At 43.4% G+C, this 19,033-nt stretch overlaps 1 protein-coding gene across 1 annotated transcript; it reads right to left on the bottom strand.

The window, feature by feature from the left end:
- Positions 1-414: 414 nt before the first annotated feature.
- FAM167A (family with sequence similarity 167 member A) lies at positions 415-16,166 on the bottom strand. The gene is made up of 2 exons (XM_036751631.1): positions 15,792-16,166; positions 415-1,142 (listed from the first exon to the last, which is right to left on the bottom strand). The coding sequence occupies exons 1-2, from the start codon at positions 16,164-16,166 to the stop codon at positions 876-878; spliced, it is 642 nt and encodes a 213-aa protein (XP_036607526.1). The 3' UTR covers positions 415-875.
- Positions 16,167-19,033: the final 2,867 nt, after the last annotated feature.

Here is a 19,033-nt window from a genome sequence, read left to right as displayed (position 1 = left end):
GGCTCTGACTCTTGGGTTGCAATGCTAGCCCCCAGGAACACATGATCTTGGCTGCTGGTGGCTCTCTTTCCAGGAGGGCCTGTGTAAAAGCATATCTGCTGCCTAACTGTACAAATGGTGGATTTCTGCCACTTACTCCGGAGGACACAGGCTCCTTGAGGGAAGACATTATTATTACTTTTTTTTTCTCTTTGTATCTGCTGTGCCTAGCATAGTACCTCAAGCATAATAGGTTCTTAATAGATGCTTATTGATTGATTCGATTTGAATTGAATACATGGAGAGCACTTTAGGGTCAACACTGAGGGGACATTGACACTGAGATGGGTACACCAAGCACAAGGATCCCCTCTTATACTTTTGGGGTACATGATATCTGATACCCATGGAGATCCTTCGGGGATAAGGGTAGGGCCACAGTGCCTGGGGCAGGGAGACTTTTTCCTCCCTTTGGGAGCCCTGGTCATAGCACCAGTGATTTGTTTCACAGGCACGTGGGCATGGAATGGAGGGGAGGCTACAGTAAGAGGCTGGAAGGAACCAATCTCTTATAGCATTATCACTAGTAAAGCAGTTTTATAGAAGGATCACTCAGATATTAAGTGGATAAGAAGTCTTGAAGGCTTCCATGACCCCATTAACATCTACTTGAGAGTGCTAGATTCTCATTTCTGGTGGATCCAAGTCACCCCAGCACAACCCAGTCATCAGCAGGACCTGGAAGCTCCTTGGGGAAGCTTGGCCCTGCTTGGAAACCTCTCTACCTCCACATGGGACTTGCCCTGCTGCTGCCAGGTATCCTAGCTTGTGTATCTCCCTTGCCAACCCTTTACTGCCACCACTCCCCTTTTGGTGACCTCCACATCTCATTCTCCTTAGCAAAGGGAGAACCTGCGGGTGTTTATGATGTTCATCTTGGTCACTCCAATGACCTTAAGCGGGGTGGAGAGGCTGAAGGAGGAGGCCAAGGGGGAGTCGCAGAAGAGGTCAGATAGCTCATCCCGTTCCTCCAGCTCGTAGGTGGCATCATTGAGCATCCTCCGGTGGAGGTGGCAGGTCTGCTCAATCTTCAGCTTGTTGATGTCACTGCGCAGGCGCATCAGCTGCCGGGCCAACTGCTGATCCTGCAACCGCATCTCTGCCTGGGGCCAAAAGTCAGCACAGGATTGGTGGTAAGCAAGAGGCTCCTTCTTTCCTAAGAGAAGCTTATCCTGTCTGGGAGGAGACTTAATAACGGCAGGGGCTTTAGATGCACAAAGACCAAGATATCATGCTGAAAACAGACACTGGTCAAAGACAGATACAGTAGCAGAGACCCAGCCTTGGCAATGGAGACAGATACTGGATGCACCATTGTAGCAAATTCCCAGGAAACCCTGGGAGATTGGCGAAGATGGGTCCTAAACCCTCTTCTACCAATCACATGTGATGTGATCTTACAGAACATTCTTATTGGGTCAGTATTCCCCATATGAGAAAGGGGAATGATTTTTTAGTAAGAATGCCTTTCATTTGGGACGCACTTGTTTGGGGACCTCCATTATCTCATTTAATAATAATAACAGCTAACATTTATATAATGCTTATTATGTGCCAGGCACTATGCTAAATGCTTTACCATTATCGTCACATTTAATCCTCACAACAGCCCTGGGAGCTAAGTGCTATCATTATCCTCATTTCATAGTTGAGGAAACTGGAGTAGACAGGTAAATGACTCACCCAGGGTCACACAGCTAGGCAATGTCTGACTCTTCATGACCCCATTTGGGGTTTTCTTGGCAGAGATACTGGAGTGGTCTACCATTTCCTTCTGCAGCTCATTTTATAGATGAGGAAACTGAGGCAAACAAGGTTAAGTGACTTACCCAAGGTCACATATCTAGTAAGCATCAGAGGCAGGATTTTCTGCTGCCCTGGGAACCTGGAAAACTTAGGTTCAAATCCTGCTTCTGATGCTTACTAGCTGTGTGACCATGGGCAAGTCATTTAACCTCTAAGTCTCAGTTGCCTTATCTGGAACATGGGGATAACAATACTATCCTCTTCATAGGAAGGCTGTAAGGATTGAATGAGATCATGTATATAAACAATTTTCAAACCTTAAGCGTTCTGTAAAGATAAGCTGTTATGTAGAGAAGAAAGGACTGTAGGTCAAATAAGAATTTAAAGGTAGAAGGGAGCTCAGAGGTCATCTAGTCCAACTCCATTTTACAAATGAGTAAACTGAGACTCATATTAGTTAAGTGACTTTTCCAAGGTCACACAGGTAGCGAGTAGCATATGCAAGATTTATACTGAGGTGCTCAGATTCCAACTTCGCTTTCCATAGGCTACACTCCCTCTCTCAGCTGACATTCATACATAGCCTTAACATTTGCTAAATGCTTTGCATGCATTATCTCATTTTTTAAACATTCACCTGCTGGGGAACAAGTCAAGCCTTGAAGACTTGTGTCCCTCCCCTATACATTCTAGATGTCATACTTTCCTCAGGGATGCTTGAGCTCTGGTGTGCTTTGGTCCTAGAGCTGTGACCTTGGGGCAAAACAGGCTCCCTCACTACCTGGGCTTGCTGACTGTCCCAGATTTCCTGAGTTCTTCTTTACTATTTACTCTGCCTCGACTTGCAGAGAGCAATTATTCTGCTGATTTTGTGAAGTCATGGCTAAGCTATGTGGTACACTTTTGTTAATGGTGAACCTGCCTGGTGCTGGAGCCAAATGGATTTGAACAAAGCATCTTGGGGTGCCAGACAGTGGCTCAAGCCATCAGGGAAGCTAAAGTATGTTTTCCTGCTCCCACTGTCCCTTCGGTTTTGGAGACAGCTTAAGAAAACCTATATTGTTAAGAACAATGCAATCTTTAGGAGGACAGAGTGATTTCAACCCAATCTCTATTCTGTCCATTTCACAGACAGATCAAGGAAAAACCTTTGCTCAGGCTCACACAGGTAGTTAATAGCAATGCACCATACCTGGTTACAGCTAACAGGGGCTTTAGAAGTTTCATTTTACAGGTAGGGAAACCAAAACCCAGCAATGTTAATGACTTGTATAGTAAGTATTTACTAAAGCAGTGTTTGGATTGGACTGCCTTAGACTGAGTAGCCTGATTATAGGATGTTTTCTGTTATACCTGGCTTCTATTTTTTTCTCCTGGCCAGGATAAAGAACCTGAGTTCTTGCCAGAATTTGTGTTTTAAGCCTTACCCTTGGGACAAGGCTTGTTCCTAAGGTATGCTACTTGGTGATTATTAATTTTCCAAATTATTTTTTCACCCCATTCCTGGTCCATTATGGGAATATGGAATGGGCTGATTTCCTAATTGCTCACTCCCCCTGTAGCCTGAGCAAAAGTGGCCTGAGGAAAGGCACGTCCCATCTTGGTGTGACAGATTTTTTCAGAGGAGAGATAATAGCATTTACTTGGTTCTTAGGGGTGTGATTATTCTCCAGCTAAATCTTTAATTACTGTAATTGACTTGGTGAAAGAAGTTTAAAATCTTACTGTGTTGGGGGAATAGGCAGTTTAGCTCCCTGTGGCTGTCCTAAGTGTGTGGGACTTTGTTGTCTTCTCGAAAGTCAACAAGCAATTATTAAGTTCCTACTGTGCTAGGCATTGTGCTAAACACTGAAGACACAACGAAAGTAGAAACAGTCCCTGCCCTGGAGGAGTTTACAATCTAATAGGGGCAGGTTTTGAACTCAGGAAGATGAGCTCTCCTGACTTCTGGCCCAGCTCTCTATCCACTGTGCCACCTAGTTGTCCCCAGTGGGTTACTTAGGGAGATGTAAAATGATTACCTTGTCATAGGTAGAGCCAAACTGATGTTTTATAACACAAATTTGCAGTGGATCTAGTCAGCTTGTTTCATGATCTTCTCCAACTTTGTCCAGTAGTATGTGTGTAGGAGTGAAGTAGCGGATGGTGGGAGTAATCCAAGGCTGAAACTTGGCAGGGCAAGATCAGTGGTAGGATAAGGGGCAAGAGGACAGGATGGAGCTGAACTGGCTCACCAAGAGTCAAGATGAGGAAGGGAGGAGAGTGTAGCTGATGTAGGGATTGAAGGTCATGTGTGGATGAACAGGGTTTGGGACTACAAGGCAGAGAGCGGTGGAAATACAGACTGTGATTATCTGAATAAGGAAATTTCAGAGCTCATGAATATGGAAATGGTGCATTTGTGGATGATGGTTAAGATCAAGGTTACAGCCAGCTTTGTGTTTGGAGGAAGTGGGGTGGAGGATTAGGTCATGTAAGATGAGTAAACCGAATGATGAGGTCAGGGTGTTTGTGAGGGTAGAAACAGATAGGGTTGAAGTTCCTTAGCATGTGGGCAGGAGTCGATGAGAAGAGAAAGACTGTGAGTCAAGTACTGAACTCACTGAGGAAGAGAGCGGAGTGACCTGGAGGTCTGTAGACAATAGCTACCAGAACTTTGGGTGGGAGATATGGACTGAATGAACCTCCAAGGAGGAGAGGTTACTGAGTGATGATGGAAAAGGAGAACCTGGAAATGGCAGTAGGAAGAAAGGATATTCCAAGCCCCCTACCTTGAATAATTAGTCAGGGGGATGAGTGAAAGTACAGCCAGGGATGCTATGCGATCAGGAAGGAGACAGGCTTCTCTGAGAGCCAGAAGATGGAAGGCATGGGAAAGGAAAAGGATTTAAGATTAAAGCAAGTCTATTACCTATGGAGAGGCATTCCAGAGAGCACAGTGGAAGGAGTAGCTTTGGATGGGTGGATGGGTTGGGTTGAGGGGAATGGGAATGAAGGATTAGGCAGTGCGGATTGGAGAATGGGGTTTTCATGACAGCCCACGTTCGAATCACTGGTATGGGTGAGGGTATAACACCGGGGAAGTGTGTTAATCATTGAGCAATCAGTTCAGGTGGGTTTTCATTATATTGCCCATAGGGGTTTGGCCTTAGGCAGTTCAGGTAGGAGGGGGACAAGTTCTGGGATTTGGAGGAATGGTGTTACTCCTCCAAGGCGGGAGGTGAGGCTCAAGATATGATATAATGGCCTTTCTCCTCTTCCCTGGAAGGAAGGAATCTGGTACTTGATTGAACATGGTGTTTCTCTTCTCCGTGAGGGAGGCAAGAGACCAGGCATGATGGAGTGTTCTCCCCTTACTCTAAAGACAGGAGACTGGTGCCCAAAGGAATGGCATTCTTTTCTTCCAGCAGGAGGCTGGAGATCTGGCGCAGTGGAAATGGTGCTTCTCCCCTTCCTGTGAAAAGCTGGAGACTAGGCAGGGGACCTAGAACAGTGGAATGACATTTTTCTCCCCTTATCTTAAGGCAGGAGGCAGGAGACCTGTTGCAATAGAATAGTGTTTTCTGAAAGTCTTTGATCAGAGTCTGGACAACCATTTCTTGGGTATGGTACAGGGGAGGATTCCCTTTAGAGAATACATTTAGCCCCAAATATCTTCAAACTCTAAAATTCTGTGATTCTGTGAACTACGCAGTTCATGAAAAGCACTAACAACTGGGGAAGCCAGAAAAGGCTTCTGGAAAGGCATCGCACTTTCAGTGAGCCTTGAAGGAAGAGAAGGGTTCCAAAAGACAGATGTGAGAAAGGAAGATGTTACAGGCATGGGGGAAGCTGTCTTTTGGGAATAGCAGGTGGTTCAGTTTGGCTAGAGTGTAGAGGGTGTGTGCATGGGGGAGGGAGGCTGGAAATAGGTAAAATGGAAAAATAGGCTGGGACCAGATTGTGGAGGGCTTTAAAGGCCAAAGAGAGGAGTTTGCATTTTATCCTGGAGGCACTAGAGAGCCACTGAAGCTTTTGGGAAGGAATGTGATACGGGGAGAGATGTGCTTTAGGAATATCAGTTTGGCAGCTGTGTAGAGGATGAATCACAGAGGAGAGAGGTTGGGAGAAGTAAGACCAGTTGGGAGGCTACTGCAACAGTCCAGGTGAGGAGGGCCTTAGCAAAAGTGGTGCTTGTGTGAACAGAAAGGAGCAGATGCCAGAGATGTTGAGGTGGTAGAATCCATAAGACTTGATATCTTACAGGATATGTGGTATGAGAGTGCTGACTCTTATGTTGCAAACATGGCGGAGCTAGAAGATGGTGGTGCCCTAGACAGAAATAGGGAAATTAAAAGGAAGAATGGGTTCAATAGAAAGTGAGCTGTGCATTGGAGAGTCCAGCCTCCTCTTAGATATTCGAAAAATGTGGCTTTGAGGGGAGCAGTGCTACAGCTGATGGGAACATGGCCAGATGCTGGGACTTTTAATTCTGGGCTGTTTCCACATCAAGGATCACAGACTTGGAGCAGAGGTCATCTAGTACCACTTGCTCATTTGACAGAAGAGGAAGTCAAGTGACTTACTCAAGACTGCATAGGCTGTAACAGAGTCAGATTGTAAGCTCCATCCTTGGATTCCAAATTCAGTGAGCTTTCGTGAGCTCTTTCATCAATGCTGCTCCTCATAATGAGGCTAATATTTGCCTAGTTATGAGTCCTAACACAACAGGTTCTAGAAATAAAGACGCTAAAGAGACTACCAAGGGGATTTTTCCATCTTTTCATCCAAGTGTTTGGCACTATGTAGACACAGCCTCAGGGAGAATTTTATAGTTGTCAGAAATGAGTGGGAGAGGGAAACTTCCTGGGTCTCCTTTTCATCTTACTGGAAACTTTCAAGACCCTCTGAGACTGTATCTATATGATTCAAGACACCTGGGTTAAAAAAAATCCTTAGACAGCCAGATGTTTAGCATAAAACATGTAGATGGGTGATTTATTTATTTTTTTCTGTTTTGATCTATATTTTGGCATCATGTAGACCAGGGATGTCAAACTAAACCACAAATGGGGCCATTGAACCCTACATAAGGATCCTTGCAGAAGCATATTGACTTAGAATACCATGTATTAACATTATCTATATTCTGTGGTATTTTTATTTATTTTCTTAAATATTACCCAATTACATTTTAATTTGGTTCTCCCAGGACTCACGTGTTTGACATCTCTGACGTAGAAATCATAAGCTTTCTCCTTTCCCTCTCCTTCTTCACCACATCCTCTATCTTCCCTCTCCTTCTCCTTCCTTTGTCTTCCTGCTTCCTCCCTCCTCTTTTCCCTTCTTTTCTCCCCTTTCCTCTTCTTTCTCTCTCTTTCCCATCACTCTTTTCCCTATCTCTACCTTTCTCTCTCTCCCTCTCTCCTTTCTCCTCTCTATTCCTCACTTCCCATCACTCTTCTTCCTCTTTTTCTCTTTCCCTCTCTCTTCCCTCACTTCCTATCACCCTTCTCCTAATCTCTCCCTCTCTCTTTTCTCTTCCTTTCTGCTTCTATTTCTGCTTCTCCCTCTCCTCTTCCCCTCTTCTTTTCTAACTCTCCCTCTGTCCTCCTCTTCCCCTTTCTCTCCTTTCTCTTCCCCCTCTTCTTTTCCTTTCTTCTTCCCTCCCTTCTCTTTCTCTTCTCTTCCTTTCCCCTTTTCTTCTCCTCTCCCTCCCTCTCTCTCTCTCTCTCTCTCTCTCTCTCTCTCTCTCTCTCTCTCCTCTCTCTCTCTCTCTCTGTCTCTTTCTCTCCCCCCTTCCTGCCTCCCCCTCTCTCTTTATCATTCTGACAAGAGGTCCATTTCAGTCCAAGCTCAAAGAAAAAGGAGAGAAAAGCCTCTTTTATTTTGAGTTAAACTCTAACCTGCTTAGGGAAGAAGCCTGTGGGAATCTGGATGATGAACACAGGACTGGTCAGAGGCCAGAGCCAAAGTTTGATTGAATTCTCTCCATGAATGTTCTGGATTCCAGGCTCAGCTTGAGAGCAAGGACAGAGAGTCCAGCCATCTCTGACCCTTGCCCTTCCTCTGTAGTCTTCCTGCTGGAGCCCTCCTGCTGTGTCCCATCTCCCCATTTGACACTGGCTGCATCACCCCCGAAGCCTGACAAGATGATGAGCGGAGAGCTGGCGGTGATGCTTTCCAGCAACCTGGGCAGACTAGAGCATGCAGAATTGCACAACACCTGCTCACACAGGCCTAAAGTCTGGGGGAATGGTGAGGCTGTAAATCAGCTTCAGGGAACCAGTTAGGGCTTTGAAGTTGCCTGGTAAAGAATTGTGCCTGTAGCTACTAGGAGCAACAGATCACAGAAGCTGAAGCTCAGGGAGCCAGTAGAGAGCCTAATCTCCTTGTATTACAGATCAGGAAACAGAGCTGAAGGGGAACCGACTTTCCCAAAGTCACATGGGTATTATGTGCAGAGGCATGATTCAAACCCAAGACTTCTGACTCCAAATCTAGAGCTTTTTGGCCCTCCAGGTCAAAGTTCTCTGGCCTCAGAATAGACATCCTATTACTGTAAAGTTAACGCCATCATAGAAATTAAACCTTAGTCTCCTGTCCCTAAAACTGTCTTGGTATACAATTCCTGATAAATGACAGTGGGAAGAACACTAGGTGGCTGGACCTGGGTTCAAATTCTACCTCTGTCACTGCTAGATTTGACTAGATGGCTTTTGAGGTCTCTTCCACCTCTAAATCTGTAATCCTGTAGATTGTCCTTTCCTTATACTAACATTCTACCAAGAAGAAACTCCCTTATTGGCAGGGCTGGTGAAGGCTCAAAGACATTCCAAGGGGTTTTTAACCTGGGGTCTGTAAACTTAAAACGACGACTATCCTTTGATGCAGTTGGTTTCTTTGGTAATCCTATGTATTTTATTTACTTATTTTTAAAAGCACTATTCTGATAAAAGCGATCACCAGATTATGAAAGGAGTCCATGATACAGAAAATCAAAGGGGAGCAAAAACTGAGCATGGCAGGGATATCTGCTGAAGGACTCGGTGGGGTCGGGGTCGAGTGCAGAGCCCTTAAGACATAAAGAGGCACTCCCATTGGAGGACGAGTGTTTAAATGGCCCTGAATTTTCTGAATCTACAAGCCTTAGGCTCAGACACTAGATCCAGAGCCTGAAGGGACCTCAGAGGCCATCTACTCCAACTCAGTCATTTTACAGATGAGAAAAATGAGGCTAAGGGGGCTTAAGTGACTTGCCCAAAGTCACAGAAATAGTAAAGAAATAACAAAATAGTTAAAAAGAAAAAAAAAGAAAGAAAATAGTACAATTCACCAAAGACAGGATTTGAACCCAGGTCCTCTGACTCCAAATTGAGCATTCTTTCATAAGATTGCTCATTTACTGTCTTTCCAAGGCATGTATTCTATACCTGCACCAAGTTACCTAGTCAGTTCGCCCACAAGTTCAGTGTAGTTAGTGGTTGAGCGCCACATAGACACAACATACCAATGATGGAGTGGACATTTCAGACTCCAATCTTTCATCCTCCTTCTAGATAGCTACTTACTGAAGTCCATATACCTAGATGGTCCAGTTTGGAAATGGTCCTAAACCCTAGTAGGTGAGACCCATCCAAGTACAGAGAAAAAGCTTCATGTGGGGATTAAAATATAATAAATTAATTTTAAACACATTTTGCTGATTTTTAAAATGTAGGTTCAAAGCCGGGCCAGAACAAAGCCTTTATACAAGGTTTGAAAATTGCATTTCCTGCATTTGAAAACTGAATATTTCCAAAACAGAATTCATTATCTTCTCCCTCCCTGCAAGGATACGCCTCTTCCAAACTTTCCTTCTTCACGTCCAGGGCACCCATACCCTTCCGGTCACCCAGATTTGCAGCCTTGGAGTCATCCTCAATTCCTGACTCTCGCTCACCTCACATATCGAATCGGTCGCCAAATCTTGCTATTTCTATCTCCACAAGTCTTTCCTATGTCCCTTTCTCTACACCACTTCCATCCTAGTTCATATCCTTATCACCCCTTGCCTGAACTATTTCAATCACTTTCTAACTGGTTTCCTTCCGTTAAGTCTTTCACACCACATTCTAATCGACCAAAGTGATTTCCTAAAGTGTAGTTCTGACCATCTTGGCCCCTCACCCCAATAAACTCCTGTGGCACCTTCTTACCTCTAGGATCAAACATGAACTGCTTCATCTGACATTTTGAGCTATTTACAAACTGGGCATAAGAGAAGGGAGGGGGAGTGGAGCTGAAAGAAGGGAGGGTAGTTTGGGGGAGGTAAAAGTCAGAAGCAAAACACTTTTGAGAATGGACAGGGTAAAAGGAGAGAGAGGTTAGGATAAACAGAAGGAAAATAGGATGGAGGGAAAGACACAGTTGGTAATCATTACTGTGAAAAAAAAGTTTTTACAGTGAGTTTTTCTAATAAAGACTTCATTTCTCAAAGATATAGAAAACTAAATCAAATTTATAGAAATAAGAGCCATTCCTCAATTGATAAGTGGTCAAAGATACGGACAGGCAATTTTCAGACAAAGTAATCAAGCTATCTATAGTCATATGAAAAAATGCTCTAAATCATTATTGTTTAGAGAAATGCAAATTAATGAACTACTACCTCACAGCTGTCCAATTGGCTAATATGACAGAAAAAGGAAAATGACAAATGTTGGAAGGGATGTGGGAAAATCAATACATTAATGTACTTTTGGTGAAGTTGTATACTGATTCAGCCGATCTGGAGAGTAATTTGAAACTATGATTAAAAGGCTATAAAGCCATGCATAATTTTGACCAAGCAATATCACTACTAGGTCTGTATCCCAAGAGATAGAAAAAACAAAAAGGAAAAGGACCTATGTATACTAAAATATTTATTTATATTTGTAGCAGTTCCTTTAGTGGTGGCAAAGACTTGGAAATTGAGGGGATGCCCAAGTTGTTGTATATGATTATGAGGGGATGCTATTGCTTTAAGAAATGATGAGCAGGATGCTCTCAGAAAAATCTGGAAAGACTTACGTGAGCTGGTGCAAAGTGAAATGGGCAGAACCAGGAGAACATTGTACACAGTAACAGCAACACTGTATGATGATGTGCTGTGAATGACTTAACTATTCTTAGCAATACAATTATCAAAGACAATTCTGTACGACTTATGATGAAAGGTACTATACATCTCCAGAGAAAGAACTGGCAGAGCCTGAGTGCAGATTGAAAAATACTTTATTTTGGTGGTGGTGGGGGAGTTGTCTGTGTTTCCTTTCACAGAATGAATTATATGGAAATGTTTTGCATGACTACACATGTATAACCTATGTCAAATTGCTTGCCTTCTCAATGAAGGGCAAGAATTTGGAACTCAAAATTTGAAAAAAAATGTAATTTTTTGTAATGCGATTGTAATGGGAATGTAATGTAATTGGGAAAAAATAAAATATTAAATAAGAAAAAAAAGAACTTATAGGACCACCTAATATCAGAGCTAGGAAGGACCTTACAACACAGAACATAGAAAGTTAGAGCTAGGAGGGACCTCAGAGTTCATTCACTGATCCATAGAATTTTAGAGCCACAAGGGTCCTCAAAGATAGCCTATGCCCCTCATTTTAGAGGTGAGGAAACTGGGGTCCAATGAGGTCTTGCCTCTGAACTTGTTAGGAAAATATCCTGAAATCAAATTTATTCTGGTTCTTGAATCAGTGTCATCAGCTTCTTCTAGGGTCTATCCAGGAAACAGAGTTTATGGGGAGTGGTGAAAAAGTAGGGAAAACTTGAAAATCTTTTTTTTTTGAGGGAAGCTAATGATCTCTGGACTTTGAAACTTATATACTCTCAGTCGCAGTGATATTGGCAGTAATTTAGGCAGATAATAGGTGCGAAGGTATATTTGTAACAACAAAATACTGCCATTGATTAGGAGGATTTGGGATTGGCTGAGAATTATGCTGCTATTACAAGTGGCAAGAAGGAACATCATCCAGAATAGTTAGCTATCCCAATCCCAAATCACAGGGGAATGTGTTTCGGGAAGAAAGATACTTCTTGGTAGAAAGGTCATAGACTGGAGGCATATTCTCAGACATGGCCAACATACTGCTTTGTTTTACCTAACTATAATATATGTTATAAAAGATTGTTCATATGGGGGAAGGGGCAGAGCTTCTCAGAGGGAAAAGAAGGGTGGATTGATTAGTATTAAGTCATAGGGGGAATGTTACATTTTCTTCATTGAAATTAATTTAACCTTAAAATGTCCCAAACCATATTCAGGTAGTGACTGTGCTAAATCAACATCTGATTACTTGAAAGATTTCTTTTAGCATCAGCTTGCTTACCAAAAGGATCTATGTATAGGCTCTTTCCTTCTTATACAAATGTCCCCAGGAAAAGCAGTTATAGTTTGGAGTGAAAGAAGGGAAAGGAACAAGCATTTATTAAGCATCTGCTGTGTACCTAAAGGGCTAAGCATTTTACAAATATTACCTAAGGGAGGTGAAGAGGGGCTGGGCTTTATATCGAGTGTACTCAGACATGAGGAAAGATGGATTTGGGGATGGTGGGTGTGTGTGTGCGTGTGTGTGTGTGTGCGTGTGTGTGTGTGTGTGTGAACCTCTGGACTAATATCACAAAAGGGCAGAATGATGAGCTTTACTGCTTTACTGGGCTTAGCTCAGTCCATCCAGTAAACCCAATAAGAAGGAAGCCAAGAGAACCAAGAGAGGACTAGCCATTTGTAGAGAGGACTTAAATTTCCTCAGAATTTTTTCTCATTTAGGTATTATCAATACCATGATCCATTCCTACTTCTACCTGAATTGGGTTCTAGGGAGGCTATATGTTTCCAGAGCTGTGGTCTGTTGCTGTTCAGTCATTTCAGTTATATCTGACTCTCTGTGACCCCACTTGGGCTTTTCTTGGGCAAGATACTGGAGCGGTCTGCTATTTTCTTCTCCGGCTCATTTTACAGATGAGAAAACCGAAGTAAACAGTTAGCTAACTTGCCCAGAGTCACACATCTACTAAAGTGTCTGAGACCAACTTTGAACCCAGATTTTCCTGATTCCAGGCGGCACTCCATTCACTTTGCCACCTAGCTCCTCATATGCAAAAGAGAAGCATAGATTCAATAATATTCATAGTTTCACAAAAGAAACACCATAATTTAATTCTTACAAATACCCTGACCTCTCCATGGGGATCACATCTTTGAAATGATTCAGATTGTATAAACAGAGCTTTTTTTTCTATCCAAGATTACATCATCAATTATTTGTGTTTTTATATGTAACCGTGTATCTATCATCTATCTATCTATCTATCTATCTATCTATCTATCTATCTATCTATCTATCTATCTATCTATCCACACCTGTTACATATCAGGAATTACCTACAGTCAATTATCCACCTAACGTTTGACTTTCTCCAGGCACTTAGAAAACTTTCAAGTTGCCTCCTCCTCAGACTCTTCTCATGTATGCTTGTGGGGTACAATTTAATATAAAGCCTGACTTTTCAACATGTGGATCTGAAGGCTGGAGGTGAAATCAACCTGCATATATTAAAAGTTGCTTTGTAGGTTTTCACTTGGGTGGAGAATTCATCAGGGCTGTTGATTGGAAAATGTTAAAACTGGAAAGCACCTTACAGATAATCATTCTAATCTAAACTTTATTTTGCAAAAGAGAAAACTTGGGGCTCGGAGAGTTTGTGACCTGCCCAAATTCCTATAGCTATTTAGTGGGAGAGTTGGGTCCTAAACCCAGACCTTTGACTCCCTGTCCTTCAAAGCCTCAAAAGGCAAGTTTTGGGGGGGCAGCTAGGTGGTGCAGTGAGTAGAGCAATGGCCCCGGAGTCAGGAGGACCTGAGTTCAAATCTAACCTAAGATGCTTGACACACTTACTAGCTGTGTGACCTTGGGCAAATCATTTAACCCCAATTGCCCTGCCTTCCCCCCTCAAAAAAAAGAAGGCAAGTTTTGACTTCTTATGTTTTGGGATTGTGGAGGATATAAAACATAATTAAAAATAAAATCTCTTACGTAAAAATCAAACCATGATAGACAATGACCTAAAGGGCTGGACTATAAAATAATATGATTTTTTTTGCCTGTTCTCTAGCTTGAGAGAGATGGAGAGAGACAAATAACAAGCTGGTATGAGGAATGTGGGGTCCTGAGGTAAGTACAAATTCAGACCAGGCTCTGATACCTTCTCTCTGTCTGCCCCTACATCTACAGGGAGAATTAATGTTCATAATGATACCTGGAGAACAATATGGATAGTAGATAGTGGATGGAGGTTCATGAAGGGTTCAGGAACACCTGGGTTCAAGTTCTGCCTCTGAAAGACAGTGGCCCTGTGACCAATGGCAGGCCACTTAACCTCTCACTGCCCTAAGCAACTCTAAAAAGAGCACGCGGAAAACTAGTTTCAGACCTATATTAGCATCCGGAGGTCCCTACACAAGTGAAAGCACAGGTCCAATAAAAAAAAAATAAATAAGAGAACCCAAGTCCCAGTGAAACTTGCAGAGAGATTCACCTCTCTGTTCATTAAGCTTTGCATACTAAGACATAAAGGCTGGCAGGATTTTCCACAGCAAGCCTGAAACAAAAAGGGTTTTATGGTGAATCAGCTAAATTAATCCCTGCTAATGCTGTTGTTACCTAAGGGTTTACTCCCTCCCAGTTAACACAAGGCTTAAAACCCTCCTCGGGAAAGCTAATTGGCCTGGATGAAGGCTCCATACGTAATATGTTTTTCAGAACCTTCTTAAATCAGACCATGGAGGCAGCTGTCTACTTAGCCTGCATTGAAGACCAGCTCTAATTCCCCATTGGCAGATAAAGTAGTCATTATTATCTGGCTTTAGAATGCTACAGAAAAACCTCAATGAAAGTGATGGTGCGGGAGGGGGGTGGGAAATAGAGTATTCTGGTTAACTATAACTCATTCATAGAGCATATTCAAAAGCACCTCTCATTTATAATCAGCCTCATTAATGAGACTCCCAACAACCCTGAGAGATAGGCAAACGGTCCAAGAATGGTTATCTCCGTTGAATCAACTGAATAAAGCCCAAGGTCACAGAGCTAGTCAATGGCACAGTGTGAGTTAGGATCATAGAATCATAGGTTCAGAATTAATCTTTGCCTTTTGTGCGACTAGGATAGAGCTCTGGAGCTGGAGTCAGAAGAACCTGAGTTCAAATCTGGCCTCAGACACTCACTAGCTGTGGGACTCTGGGCAAGTCACTTAACTCTGTTTGCCTCAGTTTCCTCATCAGTAAAATGAGATGGAGAAGGAAATGGCAAACCATTGCAGTATCTTTGCCAAGAAAACCCCAAATGGGGTCACAGAGAGTTGGACAAGACTGAAACAACCCAACAACAAAAAAAAAATCAGAGGTCCTCTAGTCCCCAACCCTCTCACTTGATTAGGAATTGGGATCTACAGAGATTAGCTGACTTGACCAAAGACACACAAATACTAAGGAACAGAGTGTGGATTTTAATCCAATAGTCTTTGCACTGTACCACACTGTCTCCCTTGAGTGCTGGTCTTCAAATCCAACTTCTGTGCTCTTTCTGCTGTACCTTTTCGCTACCATCACAGTGGCCCTAAAGGGGTTGGACTAGGGATGCTAAAAGTCTGGTTGAAGGCGAGAAGGCTAGTTGGGGGCAGGGAGGGACAGAGTCACTGTGGCCAAAAAGAACAGAGTTTTACAAGGGCACTAGGCACCCTGATTTCTAGAAACAGCTTGCTACATAATTTCTTGGGATAGAACAAAAATGGGTGCGAATGAACCTGTCTTCTCTATTTTCATGGATGTGGACATACCATCCAAAGTGACTTGTTCAATTTGAAAATGATTATTTTTCCCCTAAGAGGAACATAGTAGGCGTCCATTTATTTATTTATTCTTTTTTTTTTTGGTTGAGCCAATATCTTTTCTTTTCCTAAAACGGTTTGAAAGGCAGACCACTCACCAGTTCCTTCCTTAGCCAATGCAAAGCTTCATCAATGCTCTCAAAGCTATCCAGTTTTCTAGTGGTCAGAGGTGGCTGGTCCTGGCTGTTACTCCCATGTAGCTGCTGTTGCAGCTTCCTTAGGGGAGGCAACTCCTCTTCTCTGGATTTCCTTGGTTCTTTCCCCTCCTGCTCATCAGTAGACCTGGGGAAATTCCATGTCTGCTCCTCTAGCTTGGCCTGCCATTCCAGGTAGGAAGGCCTCCGGGTCTGCAGCCTCAGTTTCTCTGTGAGGACTTTCAGGCTCAGAAGGTGGTCGTCAGGAGGAGGGGCTGCCCCTAAGTACCCTCCTTCTTCACCTACTACTTCTTCTATGTGGATCTGAGGTGTAGTCATCCTACAACCTCCTGGTTCCCCAAAGCATCAAGGGTTCCTGGCAACACAGTGCAGTTCCTCTCCTCCTCTTCTTCCTCCTCCTCAGCCCCAGGCTCTTGAGGTCATTGCCTGGATGATGGTGTAAAGGATACACAGGACTGTGTTGCTGCTGGCCCCTGGAACCAACAAGAAAAGCACAATGACACAACACAATGTAACTCCCTTTCAGTAATGCCGCTGGGTCGATCCCAGGTTTAATATCATTCTTGGAGTCTTGATGGTTCCATACTGTGCAAAGGGGCAGGAACAGACAAGAGTAAGCAGGCGTCTTTGGAGGAAATCTTTGCCAAGAAGACCCAGAATGGGTAAGCAGAGCACCAGGCAGTGTTGAAAAGCAAGCCCTCTCTACCTCTGCTGGCAGAGCAGGGCATGTGCTGAAGAATAACCATGAGGCTCTTTGGTGCCAGGCAGGAAGCTCTGCTAAGGTGCCTAGAGCCTGGGGCACGGGAATGAATATGCAGGTTAAGCAGTGGCTCCAGTATGAACACAGCTCAAGATTTTAACAGAAGGGTTCCTGGGATGCTGGTACAAAGGTAACAATTCAATATTTGTGCTTTAAGGGGCATCTTCATAGTAATCAAATCAACCCTCCTGTTTCTAGAAAGGACATGTGAATTAATTGCCCTTTGACTGCACTCATCACATCTATGACATGAGGGACTGAAACATGCCTCTCTGGCCACCACTCTCCTATATGTGTTGTTTTCTTTTGTTAGAATGTAAGCTCCTTGAGGGCAAGAACTATCCTGATTCTCATATTGGTATCCCAGCACCTAGAGCAGCAATTGGCATCTAGGAAACACTGAATAAAAGCTTTTTAAAAATTCATTCATTTATTCACCAATCCATCCATTCATCCGTTCACTTGACCATGGCATGCCCTATCCCATATTACTCTCAGCCAAACTGTAACTCTATACACCAGTGGTTTTTGATCTGGGGTTCATGGACCAGATTTCAAGGAGGGGGGATCCCGTAAATCTGAATGGGAAAAAATACATCTGTATTTTCACTAACCTTGAATTGAAATTTAATATTTCCTTCAGTTACAAATGTAGGCAACAAACACTATTCTGAGAACGCATCCCCATGGGCTTCACCAGACTGCCAAAGGGGTCCATGACATAAAAAAGGTGAAGAACTCCTGCCCTGCACCCAAAGATGACTTCTCTCAGCACCCCTGTACCTTGGCTCACACTTTTCCCCATGCCTGGAATGTACCTCCCCATCTTTCTCTGCTGAATCTCTATCTATCCTTTAAACTTTCAGTTCAGATGCCACCTTTTCTAGGAAGCTTTCCTGGATCTTCCTGAGGGTGGGTCCCCCTCCAATCTGAGATCAAATTTTGTTTTGCACCTTTGTAGTTCACTTGTCATTTAATGTTGTGTATTACGGTTCTCTGTGCCGAAGCAGGGAGATGCCTTCCTGAAGTTTTATACCTCACCCCTCCAAGCCCCTCAGCAGCAACTCAGGGCTCTGCCCAGGTGGGTGCTAAGTACATGTTTGTTGGTCTGTGGTATTATCTGCTTCACAAAGTTATGTTGACGCTAGGCATTTTTCACTTCCTACTTCCCACCAATTATGTGTCAAGTAGGTGTGTGCTTCTGTAAAACGATCACCTCTGGGGGGAGGGCGGGGAAACAGAGGCAGGACAGACACACTTTTAAGTTTAATTTGCATTATTGACATTTTTATCACTTTCTTAAATCTAGACAATCAAGGAGACACTAAATCAAATCCTAGTTTTCAGCATTTGCTAATTTCTGAGGTGCAAATGTTCAAACTGAAAATTTAACAATCAGCTCCAAGCCAGTTGGAGCTGGCTCCAGCACACGCCTGGAGGCATCACCCTGTTCTGGCCTGTCCTCTGCTAAGGAAAAGGAGGAGGTGTTTTCAGCCATAGGGAAAAAGAGTTAAATGTACTCAGGAGTTTACTGCTACCTAGAATAATTGTGACTCACCTTTTTGGGAGGCAATTTCTGTGTTTACCTTTGCAGCACCTTCCTGGGGCACTTTGTTTGGGTGATCTCATTTGTCCTTTTTAGGTGTTGGCCAGGGAGCCAGAAAGGATAGAGCCGATTGCCATTTTGTGGCATAGAAGGCCAGTATACCAAACAGGAACGTAAGCCTGACTCTGGTCCATAATTAAGCCGAGCAGAGGGTGTAGGCATTTAGAATCTCATCCCCCTACTCTCTGTCTTCAAACAGGCAAATGAGCAAGAAGAAATGGGATGAAATTAAAACAGGAGATAATAGGTCATGAGGTAGAATTTCTTGATGTCATGGTAATAGGATCATGACATTGGGCTATGGATGTCCTTTGTCTATAGGCTCCCAAGAGGAGACCAAATGACCCTCTTTCCTGACGGCTAAGACATTCACCCACCCGAAGACGGAACCTCAAGGCTTTCTTAAGGTCCCTTCCCCATCTTTGCACCCTACCTCTTGCTCTGAGTTCTCCCTGGTAGATCTGGGATTCTTTTTTGTTTCTGTCTACCATCTGGACAAATTGAGAGCGTCTGAGGGATGTAGTAAACAGAGCATTGGGACTTTGAAATCAGAAGACCTATCTCAAAGTCCTGTCTCTGCCACATAAATATCAGTGTGTTTGAACAATTCACTTTAACCCCTTTGGGCCTCAGTTTGCTAAGCTGTAAAATTAGGATAATAATAAAATACCGCTCCACAGGATTGTTAAGCAGAAAGCACGTTGGAAACCAGAAAGTGCTACATAAGTATGAGGTCTTTTTAGAGGTATAACTAGCATTTCTCCCACCTGGACAAGTAGCACAAACCAACTTAACACAAATGCCTTTGGAGACAAGGAG

Source organism: Trichosurus vulpecula, chromosome 3 (genome assembly GCF_011100635.1).
Source record: "Trichosurus vulpecula isolate mTriVul1 chromosome 3, mTriVul1.pri, whole genome shotgun sequence".
In the NCBI taxonomy this organism is placed as follows: domain Eukaryota; kingdom Metazoa; phylum Chordata; class Mammalia; order Diprotodontia; family Phalangeridae; genus Trichosurus; species Trichosurus vulpecula.
Note: the sequence above shows the minus strand (reverse complement) of the source record. Positions and strands in the feature narration are given on the sequence as shown.